Source organism: Caloenas nicobarica, chromosome 9 (genome assembly GCF_036013445.1).
Source record: "Caloenas nicobarica isolate bCalNic1 chromosome 9, bCalNic1.hap1, whole genome shotgun sequence".
NCBI lineage: Eukaryota > Metazoa > Chordata > Aves > Columbiformes > Columbidae > Caloenas > Caloenas nicobarica.
Genome location: NC_088253.1, coordinates 22489169 through 22508296, shown reverse-complemented (window position 1 = coordinate 22508296; position 19128 = coordinate 22489169). Strand labels below are relative to the sequence as shown.

Sequence of the window (19128 nt, the reverse complement as noted above, 5' to 3'; positions counted from 1 at the left end):
ATGCAGAATCAAGGAATGACAAACTACCGAAACTGTCCCATGCTACCTCTTCATACCCCACATATATTATTTCTGAACAGTGTGGCACATGTTGTGCGAGACACATTGAACACCCCCTGGGATGCTGAACGCTGAAGCTCAAAGGAAGAGAAGGATGGAGTCAGAAGAAAGGAGGGCAAGTCATCAGAGGAAGGAGAGACAAATTAGAAAACTTCTGTTAATTCATATGTATAAAACACAACGTCCAAAAAAACTCCCACTGGGCCACGGCTTCAAGTGTTAGTTAATATGAAGTCTAATTATTTCTGCAGTTTGGTGTTTTTATTAAACATGCACTGAAATATGAAACTTGCAGCTAATAGAACACATGTGTAGGTAGACAGCGTTCTTTCTGGCACCACTTCATTAGTTCCACCAACGATGATGCCAGAAAAACAAAAATCTAAATTCAGTGCAACTACCAGGACAGACAATTCAAGAGGGACAGAAAACGTAAAAATGAACTGGCAGCGTCCTGCAGAGAAGCCAGTATTTATTACTTATCCTATTATAAATAATATCTACCGCCTTGGAAATTTTGCTGATAAAATTGCACAGATTTATGTCATGTTTTTGGTTTAGTCCATACGAAACTCAAAGCTTTATGCTTTACATCAGCGCTAAACCTCACCTGAATAGAGAGAACACCAAATATCAGTTAAACGTACAGTAATAGGTGGAAAACAGCAGCACGAGCTGAATTTTCAAAGGGAATATTTAGCAGCCAAGCTCAGATCCAGCACCATTAGTACGTATATATTAGTCAGCTAAAAATATTCAACAACGTAAGTGCCACGTTATTCACTTTCCTTATCATCGATATTCTTCGGTGGCCCTTGGCAGTGTGCGTTTGAGCTCCAAACATGGCAGAAAAAGCCACTCTCCTGAAAAGCAATGGACAGGTGGGAAAACTACAGAAATGCCTTTGCTCTCAGGTCGTGTCCAGACGACTGCGAGCTACTGGATCGTTCTGACTTACGTTAGCGCTGAACCGTATCGTATGACAGGTTCTTGTGCTCTTATCCCACTGCGAGTGCCAAGGAAAATGTATTCGTTTCCACTTCCATCCTTAAACCACAAACAGTTTAGTTTAACTCGCTTCCCTCTGCAATTTTTATGAGCTAATAGCTCAAAAAATGGTCATTTAACAGAGATCAGCTGATGAGCTGAAGCCAGTTGCACCCCAGACCTTCCCTCTACCCCCTCGTGCAGGAATCATGTGAGAGCGACTCATCCACTCCAGCTTAAACTGCTGATTAAAGTTTCAATATCTAATGCAGAATGCAGATTAAAATGCCCCTAAATATTTGCTTGCTCCTATTTTTTTGGTCCAGCGGAAAACAGTCAAGCAGCAAATACTTTAGGAGGAGCAAAATGCGCACAGTTGGCGGGTGAAGCGTGACAGCGCTGGTGACGCCCCAGAGACAGCGGTGACGCTTTTGCACCAAAACACGGCTGAGTGCACACAGGGAAAAAGAGACAAACCAGCACTTCACCATCTGTTTTCAAGGAAAGTTTAAAACCAGGGCCCAGAGTACAATTAGTTAGAAAAAAAAAAAAAATTAAAAATTGGATGCTAAACTGATTTTCCTGCATACACGACCATTTAGGCAGAACCAAGATTATCCCAAATATGATACTGATGCTTCTACAGAGATAAGCCGATGGTGATTTCCAAACAAAACAAACAAAAAAAATCAATTAAATCACGCTTTTTTCCTTATCTTGCGTGTGCTCTCACACACTTCAAACATCCATCACGTATCCATCTACGTGCACTGACACATGCACACACATTTACAACGCTTTTCTTCCAGCGTAGCCTTATTCTGCAGGTACTAACGCAACTGCTCAGATGATCACCAAGAGCATTTAGAGTTTGGAAGGTTTTTTACTACTCCAGAGTTTACAGTTTTTCACTCCCTGACTATTTTAGCATGAGAGGTGGCTACTCTTGTACAAAAAAAACAGCATGAACTCACAACAGCATTTTAAACTACATTTTTTGGTTCTATTTAAGAAAGAGAGATGCAATTTGTGGAATACTTGTTAGGAATAGATATTTCATGGAGAAAAATAATGGTACTAGGCTATAAGTTTCAAAAAATGTAACTTAAACTACATGCCACTCTCAGAGAGACGTAACATCACCCAACATTAGCCGTTTAGATGTAACTTGGACAGATGTAATTCGAACAGTTAAGTACTAAAACAAAGGTTCTGACACGTCTCCAAAAAAATCATTTTTCCTAATCTCTCTTCTGCAAAAGTACATCTGATTAAAGTCTCAGTAAAAAACACTTAAAGCTGTCGTGGTTTTTTTTAAAATCTATTTTTTAAATTTTTTTTTTAAATACAAGTTAGTTTCCCCTTTCCTATACGTGGTGAAAAGTTCAGAGCGCTGGTAACTTCTCAAGGCCTTTGAGTTCACAGTGTGAGCCTTTTCAATTCAAGTTGTAGCCATATGCTTCGCAACTTATTAATATTCAACAGGAACAAAAAAAATTCAGAACACATTTAGTCAAGTGGCCTGGCCACAAAGCTTCTTATTTTATGCTGTGGATATTTTAATATAGCTCAACCTTTAGTGAAGTGTGTCTGAGATCAAATGTCAGCAATTTTGCTGACACCTGAGGTGGAAATTCTGCTAATTTAATCACTTGTTGAGTCATCACTCAAAGTAAAAGCTTCTTTTTCGTACCTCGTGTGTACATAAGCACCTGATAAAGCCCTCTTATCAAAAAGAACAGAAGCAGATGTGAAAGATCCGTTTCTCCCAAGACAGCCGTATAATGAAAAAAATAGCTGCTTAAATCTCAGCAATAAATGTTCTCGGGTTTGTAGGGACTGCAGCCCACATCTGGCCACAGCGACCGCTGATAAAAAAGAACAAACTGTGCAGGATGTGACCAATCCGGTCAGTAAATGCGACGGTGAAGGTGCCAAAGACAAGGAGGTATAGAACAATAAACAATAAAAAGTGTCTTGCAGGAGTAGCGAAATAAACTTGGTCAAATACTCAGAGTCCACAGACAAAATACTTAGCTTACATCTTCTCATCTTGCAAGTTGTTTATTTTAAACGACCAGAATAGATTTTCCTCTTTAAAACAGCCACTAATAATGTGAGATCATTCCAACTGCAACATTAATTTTAAAGACCAAAGTAAAAAGGTTTTTTAAAACTCAGATTCGTTCCTACCTGCCCATCTTGACCCACATGAACTTGATGTATCTGCAGGTTGCCCTGAAAAATAAGAGCATTGGCAATAAGCACAACTTTGGAATTTTTAAAAGTTGCTCTTTCCTGCAAAAGGCCTGTTTCTCATTTCATGATGAAACAACTTCAATATTAAGGAAATCTATTAATTTAGGAAAATCTGCTGAGGGTTATTTTGGCAATCCAGCTACAATTCAATGGTCAGCACTTTAACCACACGGGATAAACAGCCCAAAAAGTGAGGAGGTTTTTCAGCACCAGCATGTTTTGCTGTTTGAAAGTTACGGTATTTTTATGCAAAATTTGTTTCCATGGCTTTTGAGGTAAGATTTTTGTTTTTCCTTATTTATCTAAAACTTCCAATTTAAATCAAACCCCTTACTGAGCTAGAATTAGCAGTGTAGCTCTTTTACATGTATGGAGTGCTATTTGCTACTTGTCATTATAAAGTTACTGCCTGTGCTAACAGATTTTTTTATTTTACCAAAATTCTATAGGGAAGACCAACATAGTTCTGTTACAGGAATTACATCTATTACCAAAAAATTCTCAATATGTAAAGTATTTTAAAGGAAACCGTATCGATAAAAATCTACAAAGGAAAGCGGTATTCTTCCCGAAATGAAGTTTTTATTCATATGCTGAGAGATGTTAAAAGCACACTTAGATTAAGAAAAAAACCCAGTTTCCCAAACAGAGACGCGCAGTGAAATAGCACATTACTTTGAGGAAAAAACAGCAATTCTTTGATTTGCACGTTTTCTGCATTTTCTCTTACTGGCAGCACTTCCTTTTATTTGAAGCTGTGTACATTGTAATAAATTTAAAACCAGATGTTTTCATCTGTCTCGGACAAATGTCGTCCTTAAAAGTCGCACATACGGGAACTTCAGACGAAGCCACTGGACACGGGGTGCGCTTGACCCTCAGGACGGATCACAACTCGTATCTGCTGAATCACAATTTTTTCAGTGGCTCTTTACCCAAGAATTGCTTCAGTTTTGTTGTAGCACTCCAGCAACTCCTTTAGACCCAGAACATTTTGATGCTTTCTCATTTCTCTCTAGGTCTGACAAGCTCTTCAAAGACAACTGCTTTTAACTATAATATTTATATAATATTTAAAATAATATTTATTCTACAATAGCTAACAGTATTCCTCCACACCAAAAGTGGTTTTATGAGATGTGATTTAGGGTAGTTTGGAAATGGATTAAACTAACCCACAAGCAGATATGCTTAACATGGAGTAAAAAAACCTCAACAGCAACATCGTATAAATTAAAATCGTATTCTACATTTCTGTTTAACCTTATTTTGCTATTGTTTCTTCATGTGAGCAAACTAATCTAACAGCTGTCTGAGCAGTTAGAAACCTCTGCACATTGTTAGATAACCAACAACAGCACTCACACTCGGGTAAATTCACCTGACTTTAATAGCCGTTTTGCCCAAGCGGGTAAAAAAAAAACCAAGGCAAAATTGGAGGGTTCAGGACTGGATTTACCCATTTCCATTCTACTGTACTATTTTTATGGAAAAAATCATGAAGTGCAAATACTGCAGTGCCAGATTTACTTGGTCAGTAACGAAGATAAGTTCACTTTATTCTGCAATCCATCTTTACTAGACGGCGTCTGAAGGTTTCTCCACCTCCTGTTCAAGAGCTCCCTCAATTAAACACACTGAGTATTCTGAACACATTTAGTTCATAAACCTAATTAAATAAGTTCATTTCTCAATGGCAGTGCAAGCACCTAAGTAATTTACTCCGTAATTACTAAATTTCCAGCCAAGATCAACAGCCATATTCAACAATCATTAGCGTAACACACACACGGAGCTGTCTCAGCTGGTCAAGGGAAGAAAAATAAAATCCCAAAACACAGAAATATCGTATTGCATTCAGTGGCATAAAGCACATTTCACCCTGGCTCCACCACATGCTGCCACTTCTACCCACACTGCGCATTGGAGCAGATCTCAAGTTTTATTAGAATAGAATAATAGTTTTAAATATTGAATTTTTTTTTTAATATTAATAGAGCCAGGGCCCATCGCCCCCTCGGGTCCCCCCTTTCCGCTCACCTCGCTGTCCTGAGTGATCTGGACCTGCTCGCCCTGGGGCACCTGGGCGATGTGGAGATGACCCTGCGGGATCCGCAACGAAAGAAAACACCAAGGAGCATCAGGTGAAAATCACAACCAGAGGAAGAAGCTATTACTTTGGATTCGATACAGCTTAATGCATGGAAGTGAAATGCATATTCAACAAAAAGCATTAAAGACAGCTTTAAAAAAAGTGAATCCATATTTCCCCATCTTTTTACGCAACGTATAACCAGAGTGACTTTGAAGAAAGAATGGTTCGTGTTCACATAAGAGGAAAGAAAATAAGCATAATAGTAAATAACATTTATGTAGTGCATTTCTCCATAGACACAGCATCTGCATTTTTGATGCACAAAGCATGGGACTAACTTCTTTCGGTCAACTAGCATTGTGCCTGAAACATTAATCGCATTTGAAGACCTTGGAAACTCAGTTCTTAAAACATATATGACAAGACAAACTGCTCACTAAGAGTGAGGTTTTAAAAAGTATCTGTAAGTGTCCATGTACCTTTGTACATTCACACAGTTGTGGTGAAGTACAGCACCACGCTAACGACTGTCTTTCAATCTGCTATAAATTGCCATGAAGTCATTAATTTGAATGTAGTTATGCTGGTTTATGTTAGCGGAAAATCTTCCCTAAGCGTTTTAATAATGTCAGTACTTGGTATTGCTGACCATCACCTCCACTTCAGAGCGGTATCAGGCCTACGATTGGATCAAAACACGGACACGGTGAGGACGGAATTCCTTGTGCATCCTGACTAGCCCGAAGTCTTTGCTACTGTGATTTACCTGAAAGGAGATTGGATTCTAAATAACCTACTTCAGGGTTTAGAAGGCTTTGTGTTCATTTTAATATGCCTGCATGAGACAGAGATTAAAGATAATCATTTGGAATTCTGTCAAAGGCTGCTCTTATTTTATAACACAAGAACAATTGCATGTGATTTTCAAAGAAACACAGATCCCTCTATTTCAAACAGTTTCATTTCCTTTGGAAGGAAACAGTCTATTTATAGGGAGAAAAAACAGACTGAAAGTATCACTCTGACAATAGGGACTGTATATAAAATCAGAGCAAAGCCCAGTCCGTGTTGAGATTAGAATCACTTTCCCTCCTTAACATCAAGCTCTAAGGGCTCCCAGGGAAAAGCACTGAACGTTTAAAAGATGCATTCAGGGTGTTTGCAAATATAAGTAATTCTTTTTGACCAAAGGGAGGAGGGAGAAGGTGACTTTATTCACCTTTGTATCGTGCAATGTTCCAAAAAAGAACTGCTCGCTCACCTTTGCAGATCCATGGCTGGCCTTCAAGGACAGGCCTTGTCGTTTGTTCACAAATATATTCCAATACTGAATTTTTTTAACATATACAGTACAAGTAACTACTACCTTACTAATGACCATCTGATCTAGATGTGTCACTCTCCAGAACTGAAAAAGCATTTTAGTCTGTTTCAGCCTAGGGCCTCTCTACACATTTGACGAATTATGACAATATTTAGAGAGTCGTCGTGGTTGTAGTGGATTTTTCCTGGATTCCACAATCAATTTAAATTACAGTTGACTGGTCCAGATCTTTTAGTGAGGCAAACTTTCATCACTTAGATCTATAAACACAACCATTTTGTCTATTACGTGCATGTATTTCATATTATTTTCCCTTCTACCTTGCCTTTCGAGACTTGAAAACTACTTTTCAGTAATCAGTTAAACCTCATAAAAAGATCTATACAGTAGTTAAGAAAATATGCTCTTTAAAATATACAGGGAAACCAAGAGACAAAGAAATTCAAACGATAACACTGTAACGTTATGGCAAAAGTGAAGTGGAACCTTTGCACCCAGTTCCTGCAGAAAGAGGATTATTTCACTGAGGATGCTCCCAGCTGACAGGAGGGGAAAAAGAAGTTTGTAAGTTAATTCATCAAATTTCTCTTTAATCCTCTTCCAAGTTTGAGAATAGCAACTCAAAGCATTTAAGATCCAGTTCAGTTAAGCAATTGTTCTCCACAATTAGCTCCTCGACTTCCATTTAGGTCATATGGTGTCCAGATACGTAACAGGAATGGACAAATCCTTCCGAAAACCAAAGGGGCGGCCCAGACTTTCCAACCCCATCCGAATTCCCCAGCCGACAGTTCCCACCATCCCTTACACCTCCACTCCAGCTCTTTCCTTTCTGACTTTATAAGCAACTTCTCCCCTCTGGAAGAACGTGCTCTCCGCTGCAACCTCCTCTCCACGACTCTTCCCGTTGCTGTCTGGAGTTCCTCTCCATCACTTTCATCTCAAACTCCTTCCACTTCAATGCACTCCTTAAAAAAATATTCCAGCTGACGTTTAAGTCCTTTTAAGCCACACTCACAGCTCTGTGAGTTGCTTTCAACAATTTTCCCCCAATTTCCGTGATACTTTTCTCCTCCGATTCTACTGCTACTCCGCTAAACCTTCCGCAGGCCTTACAGACATGTCTTTTTTTATAATATTCCAAAAGCACCTGCCCTTCATAGCCCATTTTTCATCATATTTCTTTCACCGTCGCCCTTTGCACGCTGACAATTTGCAGCTCTACATGACCACACTGAGCAGTCCAGTGTCAATAGAGAGTTTTCAGTCTTTATGTGTAAATTATTAAATTGGGCAGACTTGCTGCTTCTCTCCTGCGCTGCCTCTCTTATTTGAGGAGAAAACACTATAAATATTTACCAAAGATGCCTCATTATCCTCCTTCAGACTCTTCTTTGCAATGGCATTGACTAAAACCTTTGCAACAGCCAGAACACTGGGTACCACAGTTTAGATTCTTGATTTATATCTCTCAGGAATTCTTGTTTATTTGCCCATTTCTGCCTGTTTCTTTAGCCCGGTTTCTAACCAAAGTACCTTCAAAACACTAAAACCATCGCTGAAAAAGTTTCTACGTTACACGCGCACGCATAAACGCAAAGCCTGAAGTTTTAAAAAACTAATGGTAGACAGATTTCACACATTAAATCCTCAGGTTTCTACCACAGAAGAATGAGTGTGCAGATACACATCGCTATTTCTGAACGCTGCATGTCAGAAATGCCACACAATCCGTTATTTCATTATTTTCTTCTGCCTTTTTTTAATTTGAATTGAAAACAATCCTTGTAGTCAAATTGTGGCACACAGGAACTAAAGCCAAGGTGACTTTTTTCAGAGTATACTAAAAACCATATATAAAAATAGGCATGGCCTAAGTTATGGTAGGAGTCTCAGGATTAAAAAACATCAATATTTATAACTTTGACTTATATACATGTATCTAAATGAATACACATGTAAAGGATTCAGCTAACAGATGTTCAAAAATGCCTCAGAAGCCAAGTTTCTTTAAAATGAAAATAAATAAATGTATTCTTGTTTTGAAAATCATAGCTAGAACTACCTTTGAAGCGTAAATCGTGCTCTTAGTAGTTCTGCTATTATTATTAAGGCAAACGTAAGCAAATGGCCAGGTAGAAATTAGTAAATTCCAGATACAGTAATAAACATGCATTTACGTGCAACAATTGTGTGCGCAAACCCTGCGTGAAGATTGCCAAGTAACTCTAAAACATCTCTCATGACCCTTCCACGTTTATTTTCTGAAAATCACGTCTAAGCAGTGATGACAGGTCACTTTTTCAAAATAAAAAATTAAATTTCAAATGAGGCAAAGCTTGCAAGAATCCAGATAGTTGAAAGGGGATAATTTAGAAAAAGTGGAGTACATACTACTTGGACTTGTCCGTCTTCTCCGATCTGGTGGATCTGGACCTGCTGCGCATTGGCGAGTGCGTAGTGAAGCGCCTGCGGCTGGTTCTGCTGGAGCTCGGCAGAAGCTGAAACCGAACCCTGGGAACCCTCTGAAAAAGAGACAAAAATCCAGGGGTTTTGTTACATATCTCATACCAACAGCCATGCAACAATGCATGCTTAAAACTTGTGGAAAATAACTACAGTAAGTAAGGAGATGCAGATCATTTATCCATCAATATTCCTATGCATGGTCATCGCTCACCTGGAGATTTGCTACAATTCTAAAGGCTATTTTGTCTCTGAGGAAGCACACATTTAAAAAGCATCTTTTGATTACAGAGTAAAGATTCTGCAACTGGAAAAGCTGCATCACAGCAAAACCACACACATTTCCTAAGCAGTTCAACCCTTTATTTTGGTCACCTGTGCAGCTGAGAACTGTCAGTGCCACCACCAGGCTATATTCGAAAACCCATTCTGTAAAATGGAAGTTATCATATAAAGGATCTCTCCCAATTGTTTTTCAAGAGCCATCATTTATAATTCACGCTAACACACACAAACCTAGAATTATTTTTTAACTTCAAAAAAGCAGGTTGATTTCCTGACCTGGGTGAATTTCAACACTACCTCACACTGGTCTAAAACAATTTTTTTAATGCATTTGGTGTCAGTGAAACTGAGAGACTAATAATGTCAATAACTGTAGTGAAAGGCCCAGACATTAATGCTGTGCATGGGTCTTCCTACAAATGAAGGCACCACAAGCAGGTAAAGGTATCGCTGGGAACCATCCGTCCTTTTAGGAATCCGGAAAATCAACTGAAACTATCAATCGATGACACTTTTCTTTCGCAGCACATGTGACAAGTTCAAGTTCGCACCGGTAGGAAAAACCTGGAGATCTCCCAGTATCATACTAAGATTCAGCATCAGTCCTGATTTTCTTACCTTTTTTTTTTTTTTTTTAATTTGAGACACCTCGGAGAACGGGGCTGTCATTACAGGCTTTTAGACTAATATGTTTGAAGAAATGCTTTTTTTTACATACAGCATTCCTGTAAACACTTTTAACATGTTTCTTTTGCTATGCCATAAAAATACATCGCATGAATTCTCTGAAGCATCAAGTGTTTTACTATTTTTCTAAATTATTTATTGCCCTGACAAGGCAACACAAAACACATTTACACCTAACGTGTAGTAAGATTCAATACTATAGGGCTTCCAAGCTGTTCAGTTACTGGAAACTAAAATGAAAACGTTTAAGAAATGGTGTCACACTACTTCCATTGTAGGTCATTTCCTTACAAGACTTCATGTATTGTGTAAATAAGCACTAGATAGACCTCATCCTGCTCACATACGGCTGATATATTTTGATTTTTAAAATGATGGTTCGTTTTTTTCTGAACCAACACAGCAGGAAGCCATGTTTCGTAAAATTTTAATACTTCTACTTAACGCTCTAAGATTTATACTGAAAAGAGAATGTTAGTTTTGCAAGAAAGAGCTTTATCCACCCATACAAATATTTTAATGGAAATGTTCTTTAATAAAATCATCCTTTTGGATTTTTTTCATCCTGTCTGCAAATGCTTGTGGATGAAGATAATTTTAAGCCTAAACATGGGAACTGGAAACTAACTCAAAACCACCAAGCTAGTATTTACTTCGTTGTTGAAAAGTTCAGTCGCTTAACAATTCAACTAGACAGTTCTAATTATGTTAACGATCTGCAAATCCGTAACTACAACCAGAACGCTTATGCAGTAACTGAGCGAAGCAGAACAAGCACATGTTTTTGCTATTGGACATACATCCTCAGTACCCTACATTTGACTAGAATATTAACTAATTAACTAATAATAATAACTAACTGCAGAATATTTATAATTTCTTATAGTCCTGTTGCTCACTGTACAATTCCAGCACTGCTGGCAAAGGGCAGTTTGCTGGGCAGAATTCCGGATGGGATTAACAAACCACAATCGGTAGAAAAGCCCTGTACCCGGCATGAGAAACCGTCAACCAAACAAGAATGTGAATTGTTCAAATTCTAATATAGGATCACGCTTTCCATTGCCAGTGGCTTTGTCACGGTCACTGAAAGTAACGGATATTCTAGAAAAATCATCTGCCTGAGCCTCTCTGTCTTTCGCTTCTTCTCTCATCTGCGTCCGTCCTAGTAATATTTTATGCGTTTTCTGTATTTTTTATTTTACAGATAGCCTTTTGTTAGGATGCTAAATGGCTAAGAAAGCCCAGTTACTCACCTTGCTGCTTCTCACAGGCTACCGCTGGTCCAGCCCATTGGAATTTTGTCTTTCCATCCTGCTTCCCAGTCCCCGCTATGTAATTCAACAGCTGAGTCGAGTTACAACTCAACTTCTGGTCAAACCACAGTGTCCGAATACATATTTCTTCATTTAGACGTGTGCGTATACACACACGGATACATACAAAACTTCACGTACATAGAGTGTGAATGTAAATACACATACACAGGCAGCAAAGCTGGACTTGGGACGCGGGCGAGGAAAGACCCACGTTTCACTTGGAGATTTAAGGAGCTTCTAGCAGCGCTCTTCCTCTAGATTACACTTACCATGACACCAACTGCAATGCTGTAATGCTGAGAAAACACTCATTTATAACGAGGATTTATTTTCTGATTAAGGAAGTTATTAAATAAAAGAGTAACGAAGAAACAAGAGCTGCAGCAGATAAAAGTATCTATTTACATTATATTCTAAGCACATCTTGAAATACATTTTTAACTGTAAAGTCCAAAAGCCTGTATTTGTAAACCATCTTTTGCTTCACAGATGCCAGAAGTGATCACGCTTTTCGGAGGTGGGAACAGGAGACACAGGCTGAATTCAACATACTGTACATCTCACGTTGCCACTTATAACTAGATTTCAGTTTGGCTTCACTGTAACAACCACAGTTGGGTTTTCTTTCTCTTTTTTTTTAATTTTCTTTGTTGGATTTTAGTGGAGCTTTTTTCTTAGAAGGAAAAGATTCAACAGTGTCTAGAAACAAAACACCCTTTATAAGTTTTTCCCCTCTGAATCTCTGACCAGACAAAAGTAATATTTATCCACTTTCAAACATTCCCCACTAAAAACAAACACCAACATGAATAGCACACAGCTTGAATAGAGGATATGTCAACAGTTATAAATCACTATCATGTAAACTATCTAGCCTCACATTTACAACTTTGATATATTAGAGAATCCCTGGCACGGAGAAGCCCAACAGCTGAACTCTTGCTTTGAAATTTTCCGTTGCACGAGTTACAAAAGGGCACTTGGACACGACCCGACCAGTTTCTCTGGTGCTACTACGGAGCACGTTACCCGTGACACCCCCAGAGCCCCTTCCCTGGATGGAGCCGCTCTGGAGCCACCCACACAATGGAAGATGCTGCACTGACCATTCCACTGGTGATAAAGTTGTGATACCGTGGAAAAAAAAAAAAAATAAATAAAATAAACTGCTGAAATATTCCCTCCTCCCAAGCTGAAACGGGACCTTTCACATTTTCCAGCTGTTTGCTGCACGTGTTTCTGAGCCCGAGTGAGGCTGTGCTCTCAGACGGACGTTCAGGGGTTGGCGCGATCGCCCACTGAAGCAGCTCTGCTGTCCCAGCGCTCACGGCTCATCTTCCGCAGACATTGCCAAGCAAGATCAGACTTGTCAGACAAACGTAATTCGTAACCGTTTCAAGAATACGTGTGTTTAACTCTCAGCTGAGAGCAGTTTTAAAATTCGTCACTTCAAAGGCAAAACCTTTGGCATTTTCTAATTCTTGCCTATTGTATTTCATATTAATCAGTTGAGCATCTGGCTTCTCCTTTTGGAAGGACATGCAGGAGGTACGGACTCTGGGTTTGTGCTTGGTCTCCTTCTGTGCTCTTATTCAGAATTCTTTTCCTAGTGCACAGGCTCCCGCCCTCACACTTGTACGTACAAACTAGGACATTCTTTCGTGCTTCCTTGATGTTTAGAGTCCTAGCAAGGAAAGGTTAATGGCCAGATGTAGCTAAGCCATCCTCAAGAACAAAAAGCAGGAAAAACACCATTACGGAACAATTAATAGAAATAAAACTGTATACTGCAAGCCGTTACCTCAACCTGACTCATCCAGTGCTAAATACCTCCAATTTTGCAGAACAGCTTTGAAGATTTGGCTGCACATCGCTTTTTATATGTGACATCTCGGCACAGGCTGAGCGCTTCAGCCTAAATCTACATATAAATCCCAAAGTCATAGAACTAATTAAAAATTCCAACATGGAAAACTGTGATAACAGCCTTAACAATCTTAAGAGAAATTAAAAGAAAGGGAGAAGGCACTCTCCAATTAATCCTCCTCCCAAAAACCTCATTTCCTACTGCCTTCCCTCCATAGACCACTAGCATTTTTAAAAAGAATATCTAGCTAAATTATCATGGCAGCCATGTGTATAACTCCTGTCAAAAAAAAAAAACAAAACCACACATTAAGGACTGAAGTGTTGGGTCTGAGAAGAGCGGAGCAAACCACTGCAATTAATACCTCAATTCCAGCAAAAGGCAACAGCCCCAAAGAGAAGAGCCAGATAAAATATGGAAAACCAATTTCTGCCTAACTAAAACTGTCTGTTACAGCTTCATGCAACCTATAAACGTTGTGGCTACTGTAAAGCTGCACAGTCAATTAATTATAGAACTATCTCAATTAATATATTTGGGGGTGAAAGAGAGAGATACTCAGAGTTTCCTACCAGCTTCCTTAGACATGTCCTTGCAGCTCAGCTCCTCTGGAGCTCTCACCCCTTGAACACTACCACAGAATCACACCAAAAACTTGTAAAGCTACGCGAGGACTATGGGCTCAGCCTCCTGCTCCTCTAGCTAATTCTCATAGCTAATGAATTGACATGGAGTAATCTATTAGCTGGTGAAAGCAAAGACAGGTATTGCGCAGACAGCAGCAGCCACAGCGCGTGGAGACCTGACATAATGCACCGAGAAGCTGATTTTAACAGCTCTAATACAACCAACAATAGCGGGAAAGACAGAATCCCAAGTAGCCCAATTCCAGACCCTTCACGGCTCACCTTAAATTGCCCCCTGAAACAAATGCTACCATAAAAACTGTCTGGGTTCATATGTAACACTTTAAAAAGCCGTATTTGACAGCTATGTTGTCATAACTGTGAAATACAGACCTCCTTTACTTCAGAGCTGTGAAATATGACTTCTCTTTCCTGCTCGCTGGCAGCAGGAATTCTGCTCCATCCACTCTACAGTGTGTCTAATAAGGAACAGATGCCTGTGAATTATGATGCTGTAATTCCATCGAGCGGTTCCAGGGACGTCAAATCACAAAGGCAAAGTCTGAGCAGTTCATGGAGTTACCTGAACAGTGGTGGAGTTACAGCCCTGTCATGCAAAAGTCCCCTTTTTAAACATGTGTGAATCTACTTTTTTCCTTGCATCATTTCTTCTCTTTCTTTTCTCTATATAATCATTAAGCCTCTCAAACTGCTCTCTTGTTTTTCCTCATACCTCCTGTTCTTTCTTCAGGTGAAATACCACTCCCACTGATTTTGGAATGCAAATTATTTTCTCCAAGGACCACTGGATTCAGAAAAGCGGTCTGGTTTTCCTAAGAGCTTTTTCACAGCGGGTGCAAATGTCGCGGTGAATTCAGCTCACATCTTTACGGCCTCCCAGAACACGATGCCAATGACATTCTGAGTAAGAGCAATATTTTAAAGAATATTAACACAAGGCTCTGAATCCATGGGAGCATTTTCACATACCGTTACCAAAAGCAGCTGTTAATGTCATTGCCGGCGCGCTGCTTTTGGCCGCACAGCCGGTAGAGTCCTGCCAACGACATGCCAAGGCGCCTCAGCCGACCGTCATCATCTTCAGGACCAAAGCCACCTTTCCAAGGACCTCTTTGCTATCTAGGGGACTTGGGAGGTCACCTGTACAGTGGGAGACGCAGATGGGATCAAATCCCCAGGGGAAATCCTGAGATGGATGGAGCGAAGGAGCCGGCTCAGCTCCAGGCACACGAGCATCCCTGGGCACCCAGCCCAAAACACCACGGGGGCTCTTGTAGCACCAGCTGGTGGGTGTCCGTACCACGCAATCCCACCTGCACATCACTGAAATGCCACGAGTTAACTCAGGTGTCCCTATACTCACGGAAAAAATTACTCACGAATCAGGTTAATGGAGCCGAGAGGAAAACCAATGAGTTTTCAACTTAAGCACAACCAAAACCACCAAAACTTATTATCTCATGGACTTCTGAAGACAAGAATTCACGGAGCTTAGTCTGTGTTTCACATCTCTACATGGTTTCCCCAAATCTCCAAACCAGGAGATTAAAGTTTAATATTTTTAAATACTAAATTTCAACAACGGCCAAGGAGTACAGCCTAATGAGCACAGGCCTATAATATTCACTTACTACTGCATTTCTATTCTAAAACGCCGATGGTTAAGAGACTGAAAATAAAAATCCCATCAACATATATGGCTTATGGTTAACATTACATTGATTAGTTGTTTTAATTTGAGAATTTTGGATATGATTCTCAGTTCCAGCACATAAAATTTTCCACTGAAAGCATATTTTGGCATTCTTTGCCTGAGATACAGTGGTTAGTGTTAACATGCAACCAAAAATTTTATGCAGGCAAATAAACTTACTTCCTTTTCTTTGGGCTCACTTCCAAAACACTGGTTTTAATATATGATGTACGAATGTCCCATAACACTGCTTTATATTAAAAGCATGAGCCAGAAATGTCCTAGGAGAACACTTCTTAGGTCAGTATTTTTCATTTGTTATTATTATTCATGCCTACATACCTATATGGAAATATAGAATCACCTACAACATATTCAATTTCTTCAGAGAAAAATACTTCAGGAACAAAACCTAGCACGTCCTACTAAACGGAGTGAACACACCGAGATTTATTCACTTGACTCCTCTTAAGAACATGAGTTGCAGAAACATTCTGACCTTCTACTCAAAGAATTGAACGTCGTAGAAAAAAACATATGAGAGCACAAAGCTGCATGTTCTGAATTTCTTCAGCGAGCAGCTGCGGATGGACATTCTCAAGCATCTCAGAGAAGCCAGGCATTCGGATATCGTACGAACCAACAAAACGAAGCTCTCTCACACACTAGAATAATACTGCACTTTCAATTCTGGCAAATCTGTATTTTACTACTGGTTTAGAGACAGAGTCTCTTCTCCCTCTTTGTGAACACACACGCACACCCCTCTCTTCCTTTCTAGGCTCGTTAATGTACTGCAACCAGGAGTGTGATTGCAATTTGTAGATGAAACAGTTATTAGCAACTCATCCTGTCGGGGATCTGCTATGGGACAAGCCCCATGAGGCTGCGAAGGGCTCAGAGTACCAGGAGGTGGTTGGTTTGCACTGAAAGCCCACGATGATTTAACTAGGAATGGTTGTCGTCAGTACATGAATCCACCCCTTGAGGAGCACTGTAGACATACACACACTGCCACAGAGAGGCCTCTTTGCCGATGAGAAACGGTACTTAAAAAAAAAAAAAAAAGCACAATAATATAAAATCCACTCCAAAAATTCAATTGTGAGAAATGTGGCTTTCTCCATCTGTCTTTGTCACACAAAAATATTCACATCTGTGGGTGCAACGTGCACCTGTTGTAAATACAATGTCAGATTAAAATAATTTTCAGGCATATTAAAAACCAAATGGCCTTATTACTGTAAGGTTCTGTTTCTGTTGGGGTTTGTTTGGTTTTTTTACCTGAACCACTGTAAGACGATGACGAAGGTGTTCGCCTTGAAAAGCTTTTCACAGCCAGACTCTGCCCGCGCTGTTTCCGCCTCCAGGCTGTTCGGCATTTGGAGTCGATGCTTTGCTTGATTCGGTACCAGTCTGATTCCGTGATTCCAAACTTGTAAAATAAGTGACCTGTTATTAGAGAGAAATGCAAAGGGGTGAAAATCAGCACAAATCCGTACTTTCTGAAAAGCGCTTAGACACGCGCTGTCACGCACACAAAGTGAGCAAAGAAACTCTGAAAATTTTAGAACTGCCCCGATCTTGACGCTGCCGAAAGGAACACTGCGACATTAGGAAAAATGCCAAAGCTCTGCAGCGGTGTGGCTTCGGCAGCTGTACACTAAATTCAGTCATCATACATATGCACAGTTATATATTTAAAAACGCCAGCGGTCCATGAAACATCCTTATCTACGCTTCTATCCAAGGAAAATGCACTATTACATTCAAGATGCGCAACACTGACCAACAAAAGGATCCAGCACTCCGAAGCCAAAACTGATAGTGCCCCACAATATGTCTGATAAGTAGAAAGACTTATAAAGCTCTATATAAAAAAAAAACGACCAAACCACACACTCTTATAAAGCGCAGTTCACAATTCATCAGAACCCAATAAGGATGCAATACAAATTCATAATCATCTGAAAATCTTACTACCAGTATTAAATCATTTAAAGAGCCACATTATGCACTTTCCAACATTTGGTGCTAAGTTGCCAAACTCTTATAAAACACAACATTGACTCGTGAGTTGAACGGAGTATTTTGAAACAAAGCTCATAGAGACCGGGTCCCACTGCCGACTTAAACCAGGTTCATTATCGTCTGCAACCTCCACACCCAAAAGGGAAACCCAGTTCTATAAAGGAGAGGGAGCAAAAAGACTATTGCAGGTATGACGAATATTTGTTTCAACACCTGGACAAAATGGCTTTAAAACCGGGAAGGAAACACGTTGTGCATTGTCAGTGGTTCCAAGGTCCTGCTCATATTGCTACACACTTTTACTGTTTTATTGTAGATCTTAGAGTGGTTTGAGTTTTGTTTAAAGCATCGACAGTTGAAGGCATTTGACTGTATGGTAAAAAATTTATAAGCCCCGTGGCTGCAGAAAAAAACACTTGAAAAGGTAAACCTAAAGGTTCAAAACCTGTTAATTAAAACAGAACTATCTGAATGTATAACATTCTCTAAAACGTCAGTATTTCTCAACTTTTCAGATTTAAATGTGCAATACTGCAATTAAAACTCAGTCCAAAGCCGTCATATGTATTTTTACTCACTGTGACTATGCTTGAAAGATGTCTTAAAATTCTTATTTTCCTTTTGGTATCAGTTTATTTCCATACCCTAGAAAATACCATAATCTTTTCAACCTACTGGGTTTACAACCTTATTCTCCAATAGGATCCTGACCCTGTGAAATACTTAAGTTTTTGTATAGCCCTACGAACAGGACACCATCTGCTCCTGTAAGACAAATTATTTGAAGACTACAGCCACAAAACTCCAGTTTTGCACAAACTAAGAGCTTTGTACTTTCCTTTGTATTATAAATGAGCCAAGAGTCCTCAGAAATGGAAATCTGCAGGTTACTCATCTAACGTAGTCAAGTGGAGTCCTGTATCCCTTAAGTCATGATCATAATTCTAAACACAATTATTTTATGAAGGTCTAAATTATTATAGATCTGTTCAAAGAACAATTTGAAACAGAGAACACACAGGAGGAAAACACTGGCATCAAAAAGCCAATTCAAAAGCACTTGGAAGGCCCCACGACTCCTCACTGACATCAAGGACGTTACTTCGAGATGGCTCCACGATCCTGATGTTCTGTCCCCAAAAAGGGGCTGGGAGGAGAAAAGGAGGAAAATCGCCTGCAAGTATCATCTGCTGCTCCACAACAGTTTCCTTTCCATAGGTGTGAGCAAAAGCAAAGCACATTCTGTACTGTAAATACTGAGACCACATTTCTCAGTCTAATCTATTACTAATATGCACTACAGAGAAATGGGTTTATAAATGTTTGCAGTGATGTCCAATAAAAATAGTTGTGCTTTAACTCTTTACACAACGTCAGCTGTCGGTACGTACAGAAGTACTTGTGCAGT

General features: G+C 39.6%; 1 protein-coding gene across 4 annotated transcripts in view; it reads right to left on the bottom strand.

The window, feature by feature from the left end:
• Positions 1–19128, bottom strand: part of BANP (BTG3 associated nuclear protein) — a 133833-nt gene that overhangs the window by 58226 nt on the left and 56479 nt on the right. For 2 of the 4 annotated variants that reach the window (XM_065640815.1, XM_065640814.1), the window contains 4 exons: positions 16974–17141; positions 9120–9250; positions 5347–5409; positions 3241–3285 (listed from right to left, as the gene is read on the bottom strand). In XM_065640815.1, coding sequence (XP_065496887.1) covers positions 3241–3285; positions 5347–5409; positions 9120–9250; positions 16974–17141 — 407 coding nt within the window. The remainder of the gene's footprint in view (positions 1–3240; positions 3286–5346; positions 5410–9119; positions 9251–16973; positions 17142–19128) is intronic. The other 2 variants (XM_065640816.1, XM_065640817.1) reach the window with 2 other exon arrangements.